Below are 17,602 nucleotides of genomic sequence, written 5' to 3' on the forward strand. Positions count from 1 at the left end.
TCATGTTGCAGCTTTATAGAACCTTGGTTAGGCCGCACTTGGAATATAGTGTTCAATTCTGGTCGCCACACTACCAGAAGGATGTGGAGGCTTTGGAGAGGGTATAGAAAAGATTTACCAAGATGTTGCCTGGTATGGAGGGCATTAGCTATGAGGAGAGGTTGGAGAAACAGGTGTGGGATAAAGGGAAAGTTGGCCGATTGGATAGGTAACTGGCTGTCTGATCAAAGTAAGAAGTTTAACAACACCAGGTTAAACCAGGTTATTGGACTTTAACCTGGTGTTGTTAAACTTCTTACTGTGTTTACCCCAGTCCAACGCCGGCATCTCCACATCATGTCTGATCAAAGACAGAGGGTGGTGGTGGATGCAAAATTTTCGGATTGGAGGCAGGTTGCTAGCGGAGTGCCACAGGGATCAGTGCTTGGTCCTCTGCTCTTTGTGATTTCTATTAATGACTTAAAGGAGGGGGCTGAAGGGTGGATCAGTAAATTTGCTGATGATACCAAGATTGGTGGAGTAGTGGATGAGGTGGAGGGCTGTTGTAGGCTGCAAAGAGACATAGATAGGATGCAAAGCTGGGCTGAAAAATGGCAAATGGAGTTTAACCCTGATAAATGTGAGGTGATTCATTTTGGTAGGACTAATTTAAATGTGGATTACAGGGTCAAAGGTAGGGGTCTGAAGACTGTGGAGGAACAGAGAGATCTTGGGGTCCATATCCACAGATCTCTAAAGGTTGCCACTCAAGTGGATAGAGCTGTGAAGAAGGCCTATAGTGTGTTAGCTTTTATTAACAGGGGGTTGGAGTTTAAGAGCCGTGGGGTTATGCTGCAACTGTACAGGACCTTGGTGAGACCACATTTGGAATATTGTGTGCAGTTCTGGTCACCTCACTATAAGAAGGATGTGGAAGCGCTGGAAAGAGTGCAGAGGAGATTTACCAGGATGCTGCCTGGTTTGGAGGAAAGGTTGAGGGAGCTAGGGCTGTTCTCTCTGGAGCGGAGGAGGCTGAGGGGAGACTTAATAGAGGTTTATAAAATGATGAAGGGGATAGATAGAGTGAACGTTCAAAGACTATTTCCTCGGGTGGATGGAGCTATTACAAGGGGGCATAACTATAGGGTTCGTGGTGGGAGATATAGGAAGGATATCAGAGGTAGGTTCTTTACACAGAGAGTGGTTGGGGTGTGGAATGGACTGCCTGCAGTGATAGTGGAGTCAGACACTTTAGGAACATTTAAGCGGTTATTGGATAGGCACATGGAGCACACCAGGATGGTAGGGAGTGGGATAGCTTGATCTTGGTTTCGGATAAAGCTCGGCACAACATCGTGGGCCGAAGGGCCTGTTCTGTGCTGTACTGTTCTATGTTCTGTAAACTTGGTTTGTTCTCACTGGAACGACGGAGGTTGAGGGATGACCTGATAGAAGTCTACAAGATTATGAGAGGCATGGACAGAGTGGATAGTCAGAAGCTTTTTCCCAGGGTGGAAGAGTCAATTATTAGGAGGCACAGGTTTAAGGTGCGAGGGTCAAGGTTTAAAGGAGATGTACAAGGCAGATTTTTTGCACAGAGGGTGGTGGGTGCCTGGAACACGTTGCCGGGGGAGGTGGTGGAAGCGGATACGGTCGTGACTTTTAAGAGCCGTCTTGACAAATACATGAATAGGATGGGAATAGAGGGATATGGTCCCTGGAAGAGTAGGGGGTTTTAGTTAAGTCGGGCAGCTTGGTCGGTGCAGGCTTGGAGGGCCGAAGGGCCTATTCCTGTGCTGTAGTTTTCTTTGTTCTTTGTGGGAAAATGTGAAAATGTTCACCTTAGCAGGAAGAATGAGAAAGAATAGTATTACTTAAACAGAGAATAGCTGCAGAATTCTGAGGTGCAGAGAGATCGAGATGTTCTCCTGCATGAGTCACAACAAGATAGTATGCTGCTGCATCGAGCAATTAAGGCTAATGGAATGTTATCCTTTATTATGAGTGGAATTGAACATAAACGTAAGGATGTTATGCTTCAGTCCTTCTTCCTTCAGGAAAAAGATACAAAAGTCTGAGGTCACGTAACAACTGACTCAAGAACAGCTTCTTCCCTGCTGCTGTCAGGCTTTTGAATAGACTTATCTTGCATTTAGTTGATCTTTCTCTACACCCTCGCTATGACTGTAACACTACATTCTGCATTCTCTCATTTCCTTCTCTATGAACGGTATGTTTTGTCTGTATAGCGCGCAAGAAACAATACTTTGCACTGTATGTTAATACATGTGACAATAATAAATCAAATCAAATCAAAAGTTATACGGGGCATTGGTGAGACCGCACCTTGAATACTACGTGCAACTTTAGTCTCCTTTTTTAAGGAAGGATGTAAATGTGTTAGAGGTTTACTGGATTGATATCTGGAATAAGTGAGTTGATTTATGAAGAAAGGTTGGACAGACTGGGCTTGTTTAGAAGAGTTAGGGGGTGACTTGATTGAAGTATAGATGATACTGAATGTTCCTGACAAGGTGGATGTGGAAAGAATCTTTTCTCCTGATAGTGAGTCCGGAAGTAGGGGGCACTATTTTAAAATTAGGGGGCCGCCCTTTTTGGGCAGAGATGAGGAGAATTTTTTTCTCTTAAAGGATTGTGTGACTTTGAACTCTATGCCTCAGAAAGCGGTGGAAATGGCATCACTGAATATTTTTAAGGTAAAGATAGGTTATGGTTAGGCAAGCTCCCCAGAGAAACAGCCAGGTTTTCTCTCCAGATCTGCTGACGGTTTGTCCAAAGAAAAATGAAGGGCCTTCATTCTTAAGGGGCCGGGCTAAAACACCAACAAGGCTGGCCCCATAGGGTACCCAGATCTCAAAGTTAGGAGACTTCCACCCCCATCCATCATCACCATCAATTCCCACCCCCCCCAACATCCATCATCATTGGCAATTCCCTCTCTCCCATTTTGCCCTGCTCCCTGGCCCCACCCCTAGCCCTCCCCCTTGGTAGTGCCAACCTGGTTGGACACTGCTAGGAGCTAGGCTGTGAGTGGGCAGTGCTAGGGCACTGCTGTACCATGTCCCTGAGTACACTGGCTACCGTACCCCCGGCACGGTCATCTTGACTGCTGGAGAGCAGTAGTGATTCCCACTGCTGACATCCCTGGAAGTTGTGGCGTTATACCGTTGAGGAATATTTAAATCCATGCAAATTGATGGTAATCAGGTTCACATTATCAGTGGGGGAGCAGGGAGGATCTCACTCTGAGATCTCCCCAGCGCTAGTCCTGTTATGGCTTTCTCGTGAAGATTTGCGGCCATAATGGGATTTGTGCCCGTGGTGAATGGGTGTTGAGAATTGTGACCGTTGTGTCTTTATGTAGGGAAATATCTCAAGACACTTCACAAAAGTAATTAGCAAACTAAAAATGTGACTCGGGGAGACAGTGGCAAAGTTAGTCTCAGCAATCGTGACCATGAAACTATCATCAATTGTCATAAAAACCCATCTGGTTCACTCATGTCCTTTCGGGAAGGAAATCTGCTGTCCTTACCCGGTCTGGCCTACATGTGACTCCAGATCCACAGCAATGTGGTTGACTCTTAACTGTCCTCTGAAATAACCTAACAAGCCACTCAGTTCAAGGGAAGTTAGGGATGGGCAACAATTGCTGCCCTGGCCAGTGACCCCCACATCTGAAAAAAGAATAAAAATTGAAGGCGATATTAGGTCAGATAGAACATAGAACATAGAACAGTACAGCACAGAACAGGCCCTTCGGCCCACGATGTTGTGCCGACCTTCATCTGAAACCAAGATCAAGCTATCCCACTCCCTACCATCCTGGTGTGCTCCATGTGCCTATCCAATAACCGCTTAAATGATCCTAAAGTGTCTGACTCCACTATCACTGCAGGCAGTCCATTCCACACCCCAACCACTCTCTGCGTGAAGAACCTACCTCTGATATCCTTCCTATATCTCCCACCATGAACCCTATAGTTATGCCCCCTTGTAATAGCTCCATCCACCCGAGGAAATAGTCTTTGAACGTTCACTCTATCTACCCCCTTCATCATTTTATAAACCTCTATTAAGTCTCCCCTCAATCTCCTCCGCTCCAGAGAGAACAGCCCCAGCTCCCTCAACCTTTCCTCATAAGACCGACACTCCAAACCAGGCAGCATCCTGGTAAATCTCCTCTGCACTCTTTCCAGCGCTTCCACATCCTTCTTATAGTGAGGTGACCAGAACTGCACGCAATATTCCAAATGCGGTCTCACCAAGGTCCTGTACAGTTGCAGCATAACCCCACGGCTCTTAAACTCCAACCCCCTGTTAATAAAAGCTAACACACTATATGCCTTCTTCACAGCTCTATCCACTTGAGTGGCAACCTTTAGAGATCTGTGGATATGGACCCCAAGATCTCTCTGTTCCTCCACAGTCTTCAGAACCCTACCTTTGACCCTGTAATCCACATTTAAATTTGTCCTACCAAAATGAATCACCTCACATTTATCAGGTGTATATCAGATGATCAAAAGCTTGTTCAAAGAGAAGTGTCTTAAAAGCAGAGGGATGGAGAAGTTTATGGGGATTCCAGAGCTCAAAGCAGCCATTAAAAATGTAGGAAAGAAAATCAGGGATGCACAAGAAGCCAGGATTGGAAGAGTGTAGCTTCTCGGAGGGTTATACCGAGATAGGGAGCAGCAAGAATGTGGATAGGTTTGAAAGCAAGGATGAGAACTTTAGAACTGGATATAGCCAGGCCTGGATCCAATGAAGTTTGAAGCACAGGGGTGATAGATGAAGGCCTGACCAACCAGACTGGAATCTCTGTGGTGTCAGCAAAAGAAGTTTGGGACAAAGAGGCATGTAGATGTCAGGACACATCTGAACAATGCCAGGAGACTGCCTCCGGGGTTCGGGGAGAGGCCTCCTGCAGAGCTGGCCCCCAAAACATCACAACAGTGTGTGTGGCGGGGGGGTGGGGACACACGACACACACGACATTGACAGACGGGCTATTCAGATTCAATGTCTTGGAGATGGTCCATCCTCTAGCCTGAGAACGTTCCTGGAGGTCCATCATTTTTCTCAGGAGGTCCATCTTCAAGCCTCGGAGTGCTCCCGGAGATACACTTACATTTTCATGAGGTCCATCTTCTTTATTTAATAGTGGGCCAGTGACGTTGGTGCCTTTTCATTGTAGCGCCTGGACTATGCACCTCAGGCCTGCACCACCACACGGAATCCAGTGCAAAACACCCGGCTGCATATTTAATGTGGCCGGGGCCAGAAGATTTGGTGCGTTTTCCCACTGTCCTCTGCAGCAGGAAACATTATACATTCCCAACTCCACCACAGGACTTCGTTTCCGGATGGGAAGAATTCTGCCCAATGACTTTGGGTTGCCCAATATTTAATTTCTCCTTAATAGACAAGCAGTATAACAAATCAGAGTCAGCGGAGTGGAGAGGGGTGGTTGGTGAGGCAGATCGAATGTCGTCAGTGTAAATGTGGAACCTGACTTTGTGTTTTGGATGGTATTGTCGAAGGACAGCCTGTAGATGGAAAACAGAAGGGGGTCGAGTGAGAGGAGACGTTATTGTAGGTGGTTCTCTGGCTACAACTGCATAGATAGGAGTCCAGCTGGACCAGGGTGGAGAGGCGCTGCTGGAGGCTTAGGTGGTCAGCCTTAAAAGATGCAGACGGATTGAGAAGAATGAGGAGGGATAGTTTACTGCATTCACATCGACACAGGGTACCATAAGTGATTTTGATAAGGACCATTTTAGTGCTGCAACTGGAATAGAAACCCTAAATGGAAGTGTTCAAACATAGGGTTTTGGGCATGGATCTGGGGATGACAACATGTTAACGTAAAAGATCCCATAGTATTTTTTCAAAGTAGAACAAGGATGTTCTGGCCGACATTTACCCCTCAACCAACACGACAAGAACAATAGTTCTTCATATTCTTCAGTTCTGAAGAAGAGTCACATGGACTCGAAACGTTAACTCTATTTCTCTCTCCACAGATACTGCCAAACCTACTGAGTTTATCCAGCTTTTTCTGTTTTTGTTTCAGATTTCCAGCATCCGCAGCATTTTGTTTTTATACGACAAGAACATTGTTGTGTTACTGTTTTGTGGGACCTCGTTTTGTGCAAGTTTCCTGCTGTGATTACAACAGAGACTACTTCATTAGTACTCATTTGACTATGAAGCACCCGGTACAGATGTAAGTTTTTTCCCCCGCTGAAATAGTTCTGGTGTTAACACTTTCATTTGCAACTTCCTTTGACAAAAGTTGCCAACTTCTGTTCCGACTGTAATAGCTTTCTCGTCAGTAAATAATAACACTTTGTTACTCCACAATGAAGAATGCCCTTTCTTTGGTGCAAGATGTTATAAAGACGACTGCCAATTAATTATATATTTTTTAGCCCGTATTCATATCACTTCTTTTTAAACTGTCATTACAGACTACCAAACACCACTTCATGCTGAAACAATAGACTGAATGTTAAATCCCCTCAAAAATGGGTGGGTTGGGGTCGTGCCAGACGGTGAAATGCAAATATTTTTTCAACTAGAACCAAAAGTGAACTTTGACCAACCTGTTCATGGTTAGTTATTTAAATATTATATCTTTGCTGTGTTTCTTTACTTTAACTACAGGTGGGTGGATGGATTTCTCTGTCCTTGGGAAACTCAACAGCTTAAAGGAGGCGGGAAAATCTGAATTCATGAGGTTAAGTGCCTTACTGCGCTGCCTGTGAATCAGGAGGAAGAATGCTTCCTCCACGCCTAACTGTCCAACCGATAGAAGCCCCCAACAATCAGCGTCACCACTGGGCCCCAACTGCCCCCAACAACACAACCCCTCCCAAAACTCCACTGGACCTCACCCTGCATTCGACTAAACCCTACTCCTGTGGGCAGAATCTGCCATATCTCTCTTTCTCTCACTCACCCTAAGGCCTTGTGATGCAGGTTTCTCACCCTCAGGGGGTCTATCCTGTCCCTCAGACAGACTTTGCCTGTGGGCAAGAACCCAAAGAACAAAACGCAGAGTAGGCCTAGAGAAAGCTCTGTGGGACCTTCAGGAAATAGTTCCTCCAGGATTTACAACCTCACCACAGCAAACTCACCAGTCCCGCACCAAACTTGCATCCATGCTCAAATCCAGTCTGTTGTCTCAGTGTCCAGGAATTCAAGTCCTTCTTCTGCAGCCTGAGGAAATAAAAACTTCTCGACTGCCCTAAGCCTATTGGGAATCCTTGCTTCAATGAGATTGATGGCTCAGTAGTTTACTAAAAACTTCCAGCAGCAACTTTATTGCTTCAAAACAGGAGGCTTAGGATTGTGTGCTACTGTTATGAAAGTTCTTGATCCCTCCTGGCCACCTGATGATTGACTTGGCAAGTAACAGTCACACAGACTAGAAAGATGCTAAAGTTGATTTATTTGTCACAAGTAGGCTTACATTAACACTGCGATGAAGTTGCTGTGAAAATCCCCATGTCGCCACACTCCAGCGTCTGTTCGGGTACACTGAGGGAGAAATTAGAATGGCCAGTGCATCTAACTAGCATATCTTTTGGACTGTGAGAGGAAACCGGAGCTCCTGGAGGAAACCCACGCAGACACGGGGAGAACGTGCAGACTCCACACATACAGTGACCCAAGCTGGGAATCGAACCCGGGTCCCTGGCGCTGTGAGGCAGCAATGCTGACCACTGTACCGCCCCCAGACTCAACTTCTGGCTTTTCCCCTGTTAGCTGATTTAGCTGGAGACACCCAGGACAATTGGCCTTGGCATTCCCTTGGGCAGGAAAGGGAGAAAATAATCAATCAAGGCTTACTCCCTCTCAATCCATATCCCACAACCGCTGCTGGAAGTGCAGCCTGTCGAGGTTGGGCCCACACAGTAAGAAGTTTAACAACACCAGGTTAAAGTCCAACAGGTTTATTTGGTAGCAAAAGCCACACAAGCTTTCGAAGCTCTAAGCCACCTTGAGGTTGGGCCCAGACAGACTAAAGGCTCAGCACTGCTGGTTCTGCATTCACAGCTGGGAGTCTTTGCCATTTTTGAGATGATGGAAGGCTATATGGGCAAGGCAGTCAAGGGTAACAGACCCCCTCAGATTCTTGACATTCAATGGCATTACCATCTCTGAATTCTCCCACTGTCAACATCTGAGGGAGTTACCATTGTCGAGAAACTTAACAGGATCAGCCATATAAATACTGTGGCTACAAACTAGCCAGAAGCTGGGAATTCTGCAGCGAGTAATTCATCTTCTGACTCTCCGAAGCCTGTCCACCATCTACAAAGCACAAGTCAGGGATGTCATAGAATACTCTCCCACTTGCATGGATGAGTGCAGCTCCAATAGTGCCTAAAAAGCTCAACGCCATCCAGGGTGAAGCAGCCCACTTGACTGGCATCCCATCCACCACATACACTCTTTCTTCCACTATCACACACAGGGGCCGCAGTGTGTACCATTTAAGAAGCAATTTTTAAAAAAACCCTTACTCCAGTGACAGTCAGCACGTTCAGGGGAGAAAAGGAAATGAACAAAAATAAACATTGAATTTAGAGTCTATTTATGCACATTTCCTTGTCCTCACCCCCTTTCATAGGGAATTAATGTTCTGCTGTGACGTAGTGCATGGGGGAAATAGCGATGGAGCGAGGTGACTTCTCACAAGCTGTGCCCAGCATACCTTCCAATTCTTTTCACTGTATGCTAATACGTGTGACAATAATAAATCAAATCAGAGAAAGCTGCTAATTGAGATGTAGCATTAGCAATTACAATTCTAGTCCAAAGATGCGCGGGTTAGGTTGATTGGCCATGCTAAATTGCCACTTAGTGTCAGGGGAGCTAGCAGCGTAAATACCTGGGGCTACGGGGATAGAGGCTGGGTGGGATTGTGGTCAGTTCAGACTTGATGGGCCGAACGGTCTTCTTCGGCACTGTAGGGATTCTATGATATTCAGCCTCTGTTATGGCACAGAAGGAGGCCTTTTGGCCCATCATTTGTGCGCTGGCTCTCTAAACAAACATAATGACTGCGCCATTCCCCTGCCTTTTCCTCGTACCCCTACACATTGTTTCTATTCAAGTATTCACCTAATGCCCTCTTGAATGCCTCAATTAAATCAACCTGCACCACACTTTCAGGCAGTGTATTCCATGCCCAAACCACCCACCTGTGTGTGAAAAAGTATTTTCTCAAGTCATATTTGCTTCTTCTGTGAATCACTTTAAATCTGTGCCCTCTCCTACTTGATCCTTTTATGAGCAGGGAGAGTTTCTCCCCATTTATTCTGGCCAGCCCCATCGTCTGTATTAAATCTCCTTTTAGCTTTCTTCTCTCCAAGGAGAACAGTCCCGATCTCTCCAATCTGTCCTCATTACTGCTGTTTCTCATCCCTGGACCCATTCTTGTAAACCTCTTTTACACTCTCTCCAATGCGTTCATATCCTTCCTGTAGTGTGATGCACATAACTATATACAATATTCCAGTTGAGGTCTAACTAGTGTCTTGTATAAGTTCAGCATAACCTTCTTGCTCTTGTGCTCTATGTCCCTATTAATAAAGCCCAGAATATTATACGTTTTATGAACTGCTCTCTCCGCCTGTCCTGCCACCTTCAATGATCGATACACATATACAAGCAGGTCCTCCTGCTCCTACACCCTGTTAAGAATTTATCCTATTTTTATATTGTCACTCCATGTTCTTCCTACCAAAATGCATCAGCTCACATTTCACCGCATTGAACTTCATCTGCCACCCTGTCTGCCCATTCCACCAACTTGTCTATGTCCTTTTGAAATTCTTCACTGTCCTCTTCACAGTTAACAATGCTTCCAAGTTTTGTGTTATCCGCAAACTTTGAAATTGTCCCCTGCACGTCAAGATCTAGATCATTAATATATATCAGGAAAAGCAAGGGTCCCAATACTGACCCTGCGGAACACCACTACAAACCTTCCTCCAGCCTAAAATATATCCATTGACCATTACTCTCTGTTTCCTATTATGCAGCCAATTGTGTATCCACATCGCTACTGTCCATTTTATTCCGTGAGCAATAACTTTTCTCACAGATCTGTCATGTGGCCCTGTATCGAGTGCCTTCTGAAAGTCCGTGTAGACTACATCAACAGCATTACCCTCATTGACCCTTTCTGTTATCCCCTCAAAAATCTCCAGCAAGTTAGCTAAACACGATTTTCCCTTTAGAAATCCATGCTGGCTCTTCCTAAACAACCCAATTTTTTCCATGCTAATGCTAACCCGAATAATTGTTTCTATAACCTTGCCCACCACTGATGTTAAACTGACTGGCATGTAATTGCTGGGGCTATCCTCACAACATTCTTTGGACCAAGAGTCGCAACGTTTGTAATTCTCTAGTTCTCTGGCACCTCTCCTGAGGCTAAAGAAAACTGGAAGATTATGGCCAACGCCCCTGCAATTTCCACTCTCACTTCTTTCAATTTCTTTGGACGTATCTCATCCGGTCCTGGTGCCTTGTCAACTTTCAGTACCGACAGTCTATTGAATGCTTCCCCCTGATCAATATATGATAGTAATAAAATGTATTTATGTTTCTATTAAAAATGTTTTACATATTTAAAAAACAACTTTGAAACACCAACAACTGTTCACAGAAGAATACGTTCTCTGTATGAGTGTGTCGAAGGAAAATGTGTTAAGACTTTAAAGCAGTCATCCTCACCACAACTGATTTGACTCTGCCCACAGTAATTTACACAAATCAGCCCATAATGGAGGCCAAAGGACAGAAAATAGCAGTTAGCTTAAAGACCAGCTGGTGTGTTCTAGACTCAAAAGGGCAACACCGACTGAGTGTCAAAGTTTTGGTATGGCTGTTCACAACACAGATGGGAAGCCAAGGACATTTGCAGAGACTTTACTCGTTTTCAGAAGATGCAAATGACAAGTGGAAACACAAGGCCAGTCTGTGTGGGGCAGCATCAAATGCACAGAGCATTGTTTCAATTACCTTACCTGTAGCATAACAACATTGTCACCCTCAAAGGTTACGAAAACATCAGAGTCACATTTTAGGCCAGGGATACGGTTCTCCATCATATAACCCTGAAACAAGGCAAACAAGCAACTTGAGTTCATGTGATACATAATATTGAGATTCTATGACTTTGAGGTAATGCTACTTTTCACAAACAACCTGAATACACTGGAAACGTTACATAGCAAAACGCTGCATCATTTTGCGAAACTAACTGAATCTCAGAAACATACGAGGGGTCACCCTGACTCGAAACGTCGGCTCTCTTCTCTTTCCACAGATTGGAATTCTCTGCCCAATGAAGCAGTAGAGGCTACCTCGTTAAATGTGTTTAAGTCACAGATAGATAGATTTTTAACCATTAAGGGAATTAAGGGTTATGGGGAGCGGGCGGGTAAGTGGAACTGAACCCACTATCAGATCAGCCATGATCTTATTGAATGGCGGAGCAGGCTTGAGGGGCTAGATGGCCTATTCCTGCTCCTATTTCTTATGTTCTTAAGTTCTTATATTCTTATGTAGATGCTGTCAGACCTGCTGAGATTTTCCGGCATTTTCCGTTTTTGTTTCAGATTCCAGCATCTGCAGTATTTTGCCTTTATCTTAAAAATATATTGATTGACACACTGCTTCAGGCAGACTATCAAGTAAGAATACATTAGGTACATGAGTCTTACAGGAGGGTTTTATAAGTTTTAATTGTCCCCATTATTTAAGGTTTATTTATTAGCGTTACAAGTAGGCTTATATTAACACTGCAATGAAGTTACTGTGAAAATCCCTTGGTCACTACACTCCGGTGCCTGTTCGGGTACACGGAGGGGAGAATTTAGTATAACCAATGCACCTAACCAGCACGTTTTCTGGACTGTGGGCAGAAACCGGAGCATCAGGAGGAAACCCACGAGGATGTCCCAACTCTGTGCAGACGCTGACCCAAGCCGGGAATCGAACCCGGGTCCCTGGCGCTGTGAGGCAGCAGGGCTAACCACTGTGCCACCCCAGGTACCTTTGTGGACAACTGCAATGCCAAGTTAGTAGGCGAGCAGCCTATAACCCATGCCCATCACTCTTGACCGTCAGCGTACTGTTAAGTTTAGGTCCACCTCTTTGTGGTTGATAATGTGTGTTATTTGTCTGGCAACAGGCCTTTACTACTTTAAAGGGATAACTTGCATTTATTTGGAGACTTTCACAACATCAAGATGTCTCAGAGCCCTTTTTGTAATGTCAATTTTGTAATGTAGGAAACACAGCAGCCAATTTGTACACAGCAAACTTCTACAATAGCCATATAGTAACGGCTAGATAATCTATTCTTGTAATGTTGACTGAGGGATGAATATTGGCCAGCACATCGGGCTAACTCTTCACGATATTGTAGTGGGATCTTTTGCAACCACCTTGGAGGGCAGATGGGGCCTCAGTTTAACATCTCTTCCTAAAGACAGACACCTCCAATGTTGTAGCGCTCACACCAGTGGCTGGAGTGGGACTGGAATCCTTCTGACTCAAGGGAGATTAACACCACTGAGCCACAGCTGATATCTGTCGCAATAGGCCTTTAAGGGATTGCAGCATGACATCATTGGAAAGGAAGTGTGTCATGTGATCCAGTTTTCGTTTCGCTTTTTCTTTCAGCGGAGCACACACACAGCTGTGCAGCTCTGATATCTTCAAGCTTTATGTCCCTGTATACTTCTTCACATGTGCCTAAATTTAATAAATGAACCTACGTGTTTATCCAATCCCTTCTTTGTGATTAGTGCTTTTATATCATTAGAACACACACAACATCTAAATCAAACTCAGCCATACTCAGTCTTCTTGGGTTAGCATTCAATGTATTAATTTAATGTGTCCAAAGTTTGAAATGATAATATTTATCAGAATTTGTTCAATAGCTTCCAAAGCCATGACCTCTACCACCTTGAAGGTCAAGGGCAGCAGTTATATGGGGACATCGCCATCTGCAAGTTCTCCAACAAACCACACACCACCCTGACATCGAAATCCAGGCACTTTCATCCTAACAGCACTGTGGATGTACCCACAGACAGATGCAGCTGTTCAAGAAAGCAGATCACCACCACCTTCTCAAGGGTAATTAATCATAGAATCCTTACAGTGCAGGAGCAGGCCATGCAGCCCATCGAGTATGCACCAACTCTCCAACAGAGCATCCCACCCAGACCCGATCCCTGTAACCCCACCAATTGGTATTTACCTCACCAATCCCCCTAACCTACACATCTTGGGATACTAAGGGGCAATTTACCATAGCCAATTAACCTAACCTGCACATTTTTGGCCAGTGGGAGGAAACCGGAACATCCAGAGGAAACCCAAGCAGGCACGGGGAGAACATGCAAACTCCACACAGTTAAGACCGGAATTAAACCACAGGTCCCTGGTACGGTGCTAACCACTGTGCCACCGTGCCGCCCCAATTAGGAGAAAGCAACAAAGTCTGGTTTTGCCAGTGATGCTCATGTCCCATTTGCTTTTAATTGCCTATCCCGAAGATGCCATGTGGGTATTAAGAATCAACAACACAGAAGAGTCTCATCTAGGTTCATCTAGGTCAGACAAGGTAGGGGGGCCAGGTTACCTTTCCTGAAGCACTTGAAAGAATCGGTTTTTGCAACAATCTAGCAATGTTATTGTCATTTCCCCGATATTATTCCACAAGAGGTCAGATTTTGCGAATTTGCTTATCCAACCACTATATCAACTAACAAGTAGCTGATAGAATAGACCTAAAGCAGATAATTTAGAGCGACAGTGAAGAAGGTAAATATTGGTTGATATCGTAATAGCTTACGTAATGCACGTTAATCAATCCATAAGTTATCTAGCAAGCAACAAAGGATAGAAAAGCAGTAAAAGACGTTCCGCTACAAGAGTTGGACAGACAATAGAAAAGTTAGAGATACATAATGGTGCCACAGAAACGCAATAACGTGTGTAGGTGAATCCATAGATATCTGAAGTAGACAATGCAAGTGCTCGACATAAGATGATGAACATAACAAGCAAAAACTCACATTTATATAGCGCCACTAATAATGCAAAGCATCCCAAAGCATTCGACATGAATAATACCAAGGAAATTTTGATATTGAACCACAGAAGGTCACATCAGATGAAATCAGATGACCAAAAGTTTGGTCAGAGATAGATTTTAAGGAGTATCTTAAAGACAGAAGAAATGTAGAGAGGGGGAGAAGTTTAGGGAGGCAGACACAGACCTTAGAGCCAAGGCTCTGACCAATGGTCATCTCGACTCGAAACATTGGTTCTATTCTCTCTCCACAGATGCTGTCAGACCTGCTGAGATTTTCCAGCATTTTTCTGTTTTTGTCTTAGAGCCAAGGCAGCTGAAAGTACATCAGCCAATGGTGGAATTATTAAAATTGTGAATTTTAATAATTGCCGGAATTAGTGGAGTGCTAAAATCCTGAAGGCTACAGGGCTAGAAGAAGTCACAGAGACAATAAGTGGCAAGGCCTTGGAGGGATGTGAAAACAAGGATAAGGATTTTGTCACAGAGGTATTGTCAGACTGGGAGCCAGTGTAGGTCTGCAAGTATAAGGTGAATGGGTTCAGACCCATTATACTTTTTAGAATTATAGATTCTAAGAAACCTGTACTCATGCAAACGTCTGAACCCATTTATGGAAAATGGAAAAAGGGAAGCTAGCCAAGAGAGCATTGGAGGTGGAAAATGTATGGGTGAAGGTTTCAGTCACAGATGAGCTGAGGCAGAGGAAGAGTTTAAGTTTCAGCTTTAAGTTTATTTAGTAGTGTCACAAGTAGGCTTACATTAACACTGCAATGAAGTTACTGTGAAAATCCCCTACTCGCCACACTCCGGCGCCTGTTCGGATACACTGAGGGAGAATTTAGCATGGTCAATGCACCTAACCTGCATGTCTTTCGGACTGTGGGAGGAAACCGGAGCACCCGGAGGAACCCCACACAGACACGGGGCGAACTTGCAAACTCCGCACAGACAGTGACCCAAGCCGGGAATCGAACCCAGGTCCCTGGCGCTGTGAGGCAGCAGTGCTAAACACTGTCCCAACAGGCTGCCTAGGGATGGGCGATGTTACAGAAACAGAAGCAGGGAATGTTGTTGAAGGAGTGGATATGTGGTTGGAAGCTCACCTTAGGGTGAAACACAACACTAAGGCTATGAACAGACTGGTTCAGATGGAGAACATTGACAGGGAGAAGGATGAAAATGGTGGTCAGAGTAAAGGAACAGTGGAGGAATCAAGAGAGATGGTGGTGAGATAGTATTAGGTTGATCTTCTTAGCATATAGCTGGTACTTGACACTGTGCATTCGGATGATGCCACCAAAGAGCAGCACGTAGATAAACAACAGAACGGCCAAAAATAGATCCTTCAGGGACTCCACTGGAAATGGTGCAGGAGCAGGAAGTGAAGTTATTGCAGGTGACTCTCTGGTCTTGATTCCATTGTTAAGAATGGAACTAAGCAAGGGTAGTTCCAACCAGTTGGACAACAGAGGAGAAATGTTGGAGATGGATAGTGTGGGTGCCCAGTGGCATCGAAGGCTGCAGATAGCTTTTGAAGGATGAGGAGGGATGGTTAATCACAGCCACTGTCACACAAAATGTCATTTTTGACTTTTTAAAGGAATGTTTCAGTATTATAGGTGCTGAAACCTAACTGGAGGAAATCAAACATGACGTTGCAGGAAAGATGGACATGGATTTGGGAGATGATATGTTCAAGGAGTGGAAAGGAAAGTTGGAGATGAGGCAGTAATTTGCAAGGACAAAGTGGTCAAGGCTTGTTTTTTTTGAGAGAGGTAAAAGTAGCAGATTTGAAGGAGGGAGGGACAGTATCCCAGGAGAAGGAACCACTAACAAAGCTACCTAACATGGAGCTCAGGAAGGGAAGGTGGAGGGTTAATTGTTGAATGGGAATACGGTCAAAGAAGCAGTGGGTGAATCTCATGGGCAAGATGAGCTTGGAGAGAGAATGATGAGAGGTGGAATAGAATGTAGGGACAGCTACAAGTAGCTAGGCCAGGGTTGAAGTAAAAGTTAAATTTTACTTTTTAGTCACAAGTAAGGATTGCATTAACACTGCAATGAAGTTACTGTGAAATCCCCCTAGCCGCCACACTTTGGTGCCTGTTCGGGTCAATGCACCTAACCAGCATGTCTTTCAGACTGTGGGAGGAAACTGGAGCATTCGGAAGAAACCCACACAGACACTGGGAGAACGAGCAAACTCCACACAGACAGTGATCCAAGCCAGGGATCGAACCCGAATCCCTGGCACTGTGAGGCAACAGTGCTAATCACTGTGCCACCATGGGAATGTTTGTTGATGACTCCACAAGATACTGAAGCTGTCCACATATGCAGCAAGACCTGAACAACATTCAGGCTTGGGCTGATAAGTGGCAAGTAACATTCATACTACGTAAGTGCCAGGAAATGACCATCTCCAATGAGAGATAATCCAATTGTCACCCCCTGATATCCAATGGCATTACCATCGCTGAATCCCCCCTATCAACATCCTGGGCGTTATCATTGATCAGGACTTGAACCAGTCAGCCACATAAATAGTCTGGCTACAAGAGGGAATGAATTCTGCGGTGAGTAACTCATCTCCTGACTCCCCAAAGCCTGTCTTTCATCAACAAGGCACAGGTCAGGAGTGCGATGGAATACTCTTCACTTGCCTGGATGAGTGCAGCTCCAACAACACTCAAGAAGCTTGACATCATCCAGGACAAAACAGCTCTCATGATTGGCATCCCATCCACAAACATAATTACAAAATTATGAGAGATATAGATAGGGTGAACAGTTGGAAGCTTTTTCCCAGGGCAGAAATGACAATTACACGGGGGCACAAGTTCAAGATAAGGAGGGAAAGGTTCAGTGGAGATGTGCGGGGAAGTATTTTTACACAGAGGGTGGTGGGGGCCTGGAATGCACTGCCAAGTGAGATGGTTAAGGCAGTAATGTTAGCCACATTTAAGACTTATCTTGATAGACTTATGAACAAACGGGGAATAGAGGGATATAAGCAGTTGGCCTAGATAGGTAAACGTGATCGGCGCAGACAGGCCGAAGGGCCTTTTCCTGTGCTGTACTGTTCTCTGTTCTTTGTATTCATTCCCTTTACCACTGATGCAAGTGGCAGCATTGTGTACTGTCCACAAGATACACACCAGGAACTCAGAAAAATTCTTAAGGCAGTATCTTCCAGACCAATGACTGCTACCATCTAGAAGGACAAGGTCAGCAGATACAAGGGAACACCACCACCTGGAAATTCCCCTCCAAGCCACTCATCATACTTATTTGGAAATATATCGCTGTTCCTTCACTGTCGCTGGGTCAAAATCCTGGAACTCCCTCCCTCCCAGCACTGTGGATGTACCTACACCTCAGGGACGGCAGTGGTTCAAGAGTGGTTCAGCACCACCTTCTCAAGGGCAATTGGGGCTGTGTGATAAATCTTCCTTTGTAACAGAT

General features: G+C 44.9%; 1 protein-coding gene across 2 annotated transcripts in view; it reads right to left on the minus strand.

Annotated features, from left to right (window-relative positions):
- The window catches only part of acoxl (acyl-CoA oxidase-like), a 427,580-nt gene that overhangs the window by 125,948 nt on the left and 284,030 nt on the right, over nt 1–17,602 (minus strand). For both annotated transcript variants that reach the window (XM_078212293.1, XM_078212294.1), the window contains exon 13: nt 11,049–11,138. In XM_078212293.1, the coding sequence (XP_078068419.1) occupies nt 11,049–11,138 (90 nt within the window). The remainder of the gene's footprint in view (nt 1–11,048; nt 11,139–17,602) is intronic.

The sequence above is a fragment of the Mustelus asterias genome, chromosome 5, assembly GCF_964213995.1.
Source record: "Mustelus asterias chromosome 5, sMusAst1.hap1.1, whole genome shotgun sequence".
Taxonomy (NCBI): Eukaryota; Metazoa; Chordata; class Chondrichthyes; order Carcharhiniformes; family Triakidae; genus Mustelus; species Mustelus asterias.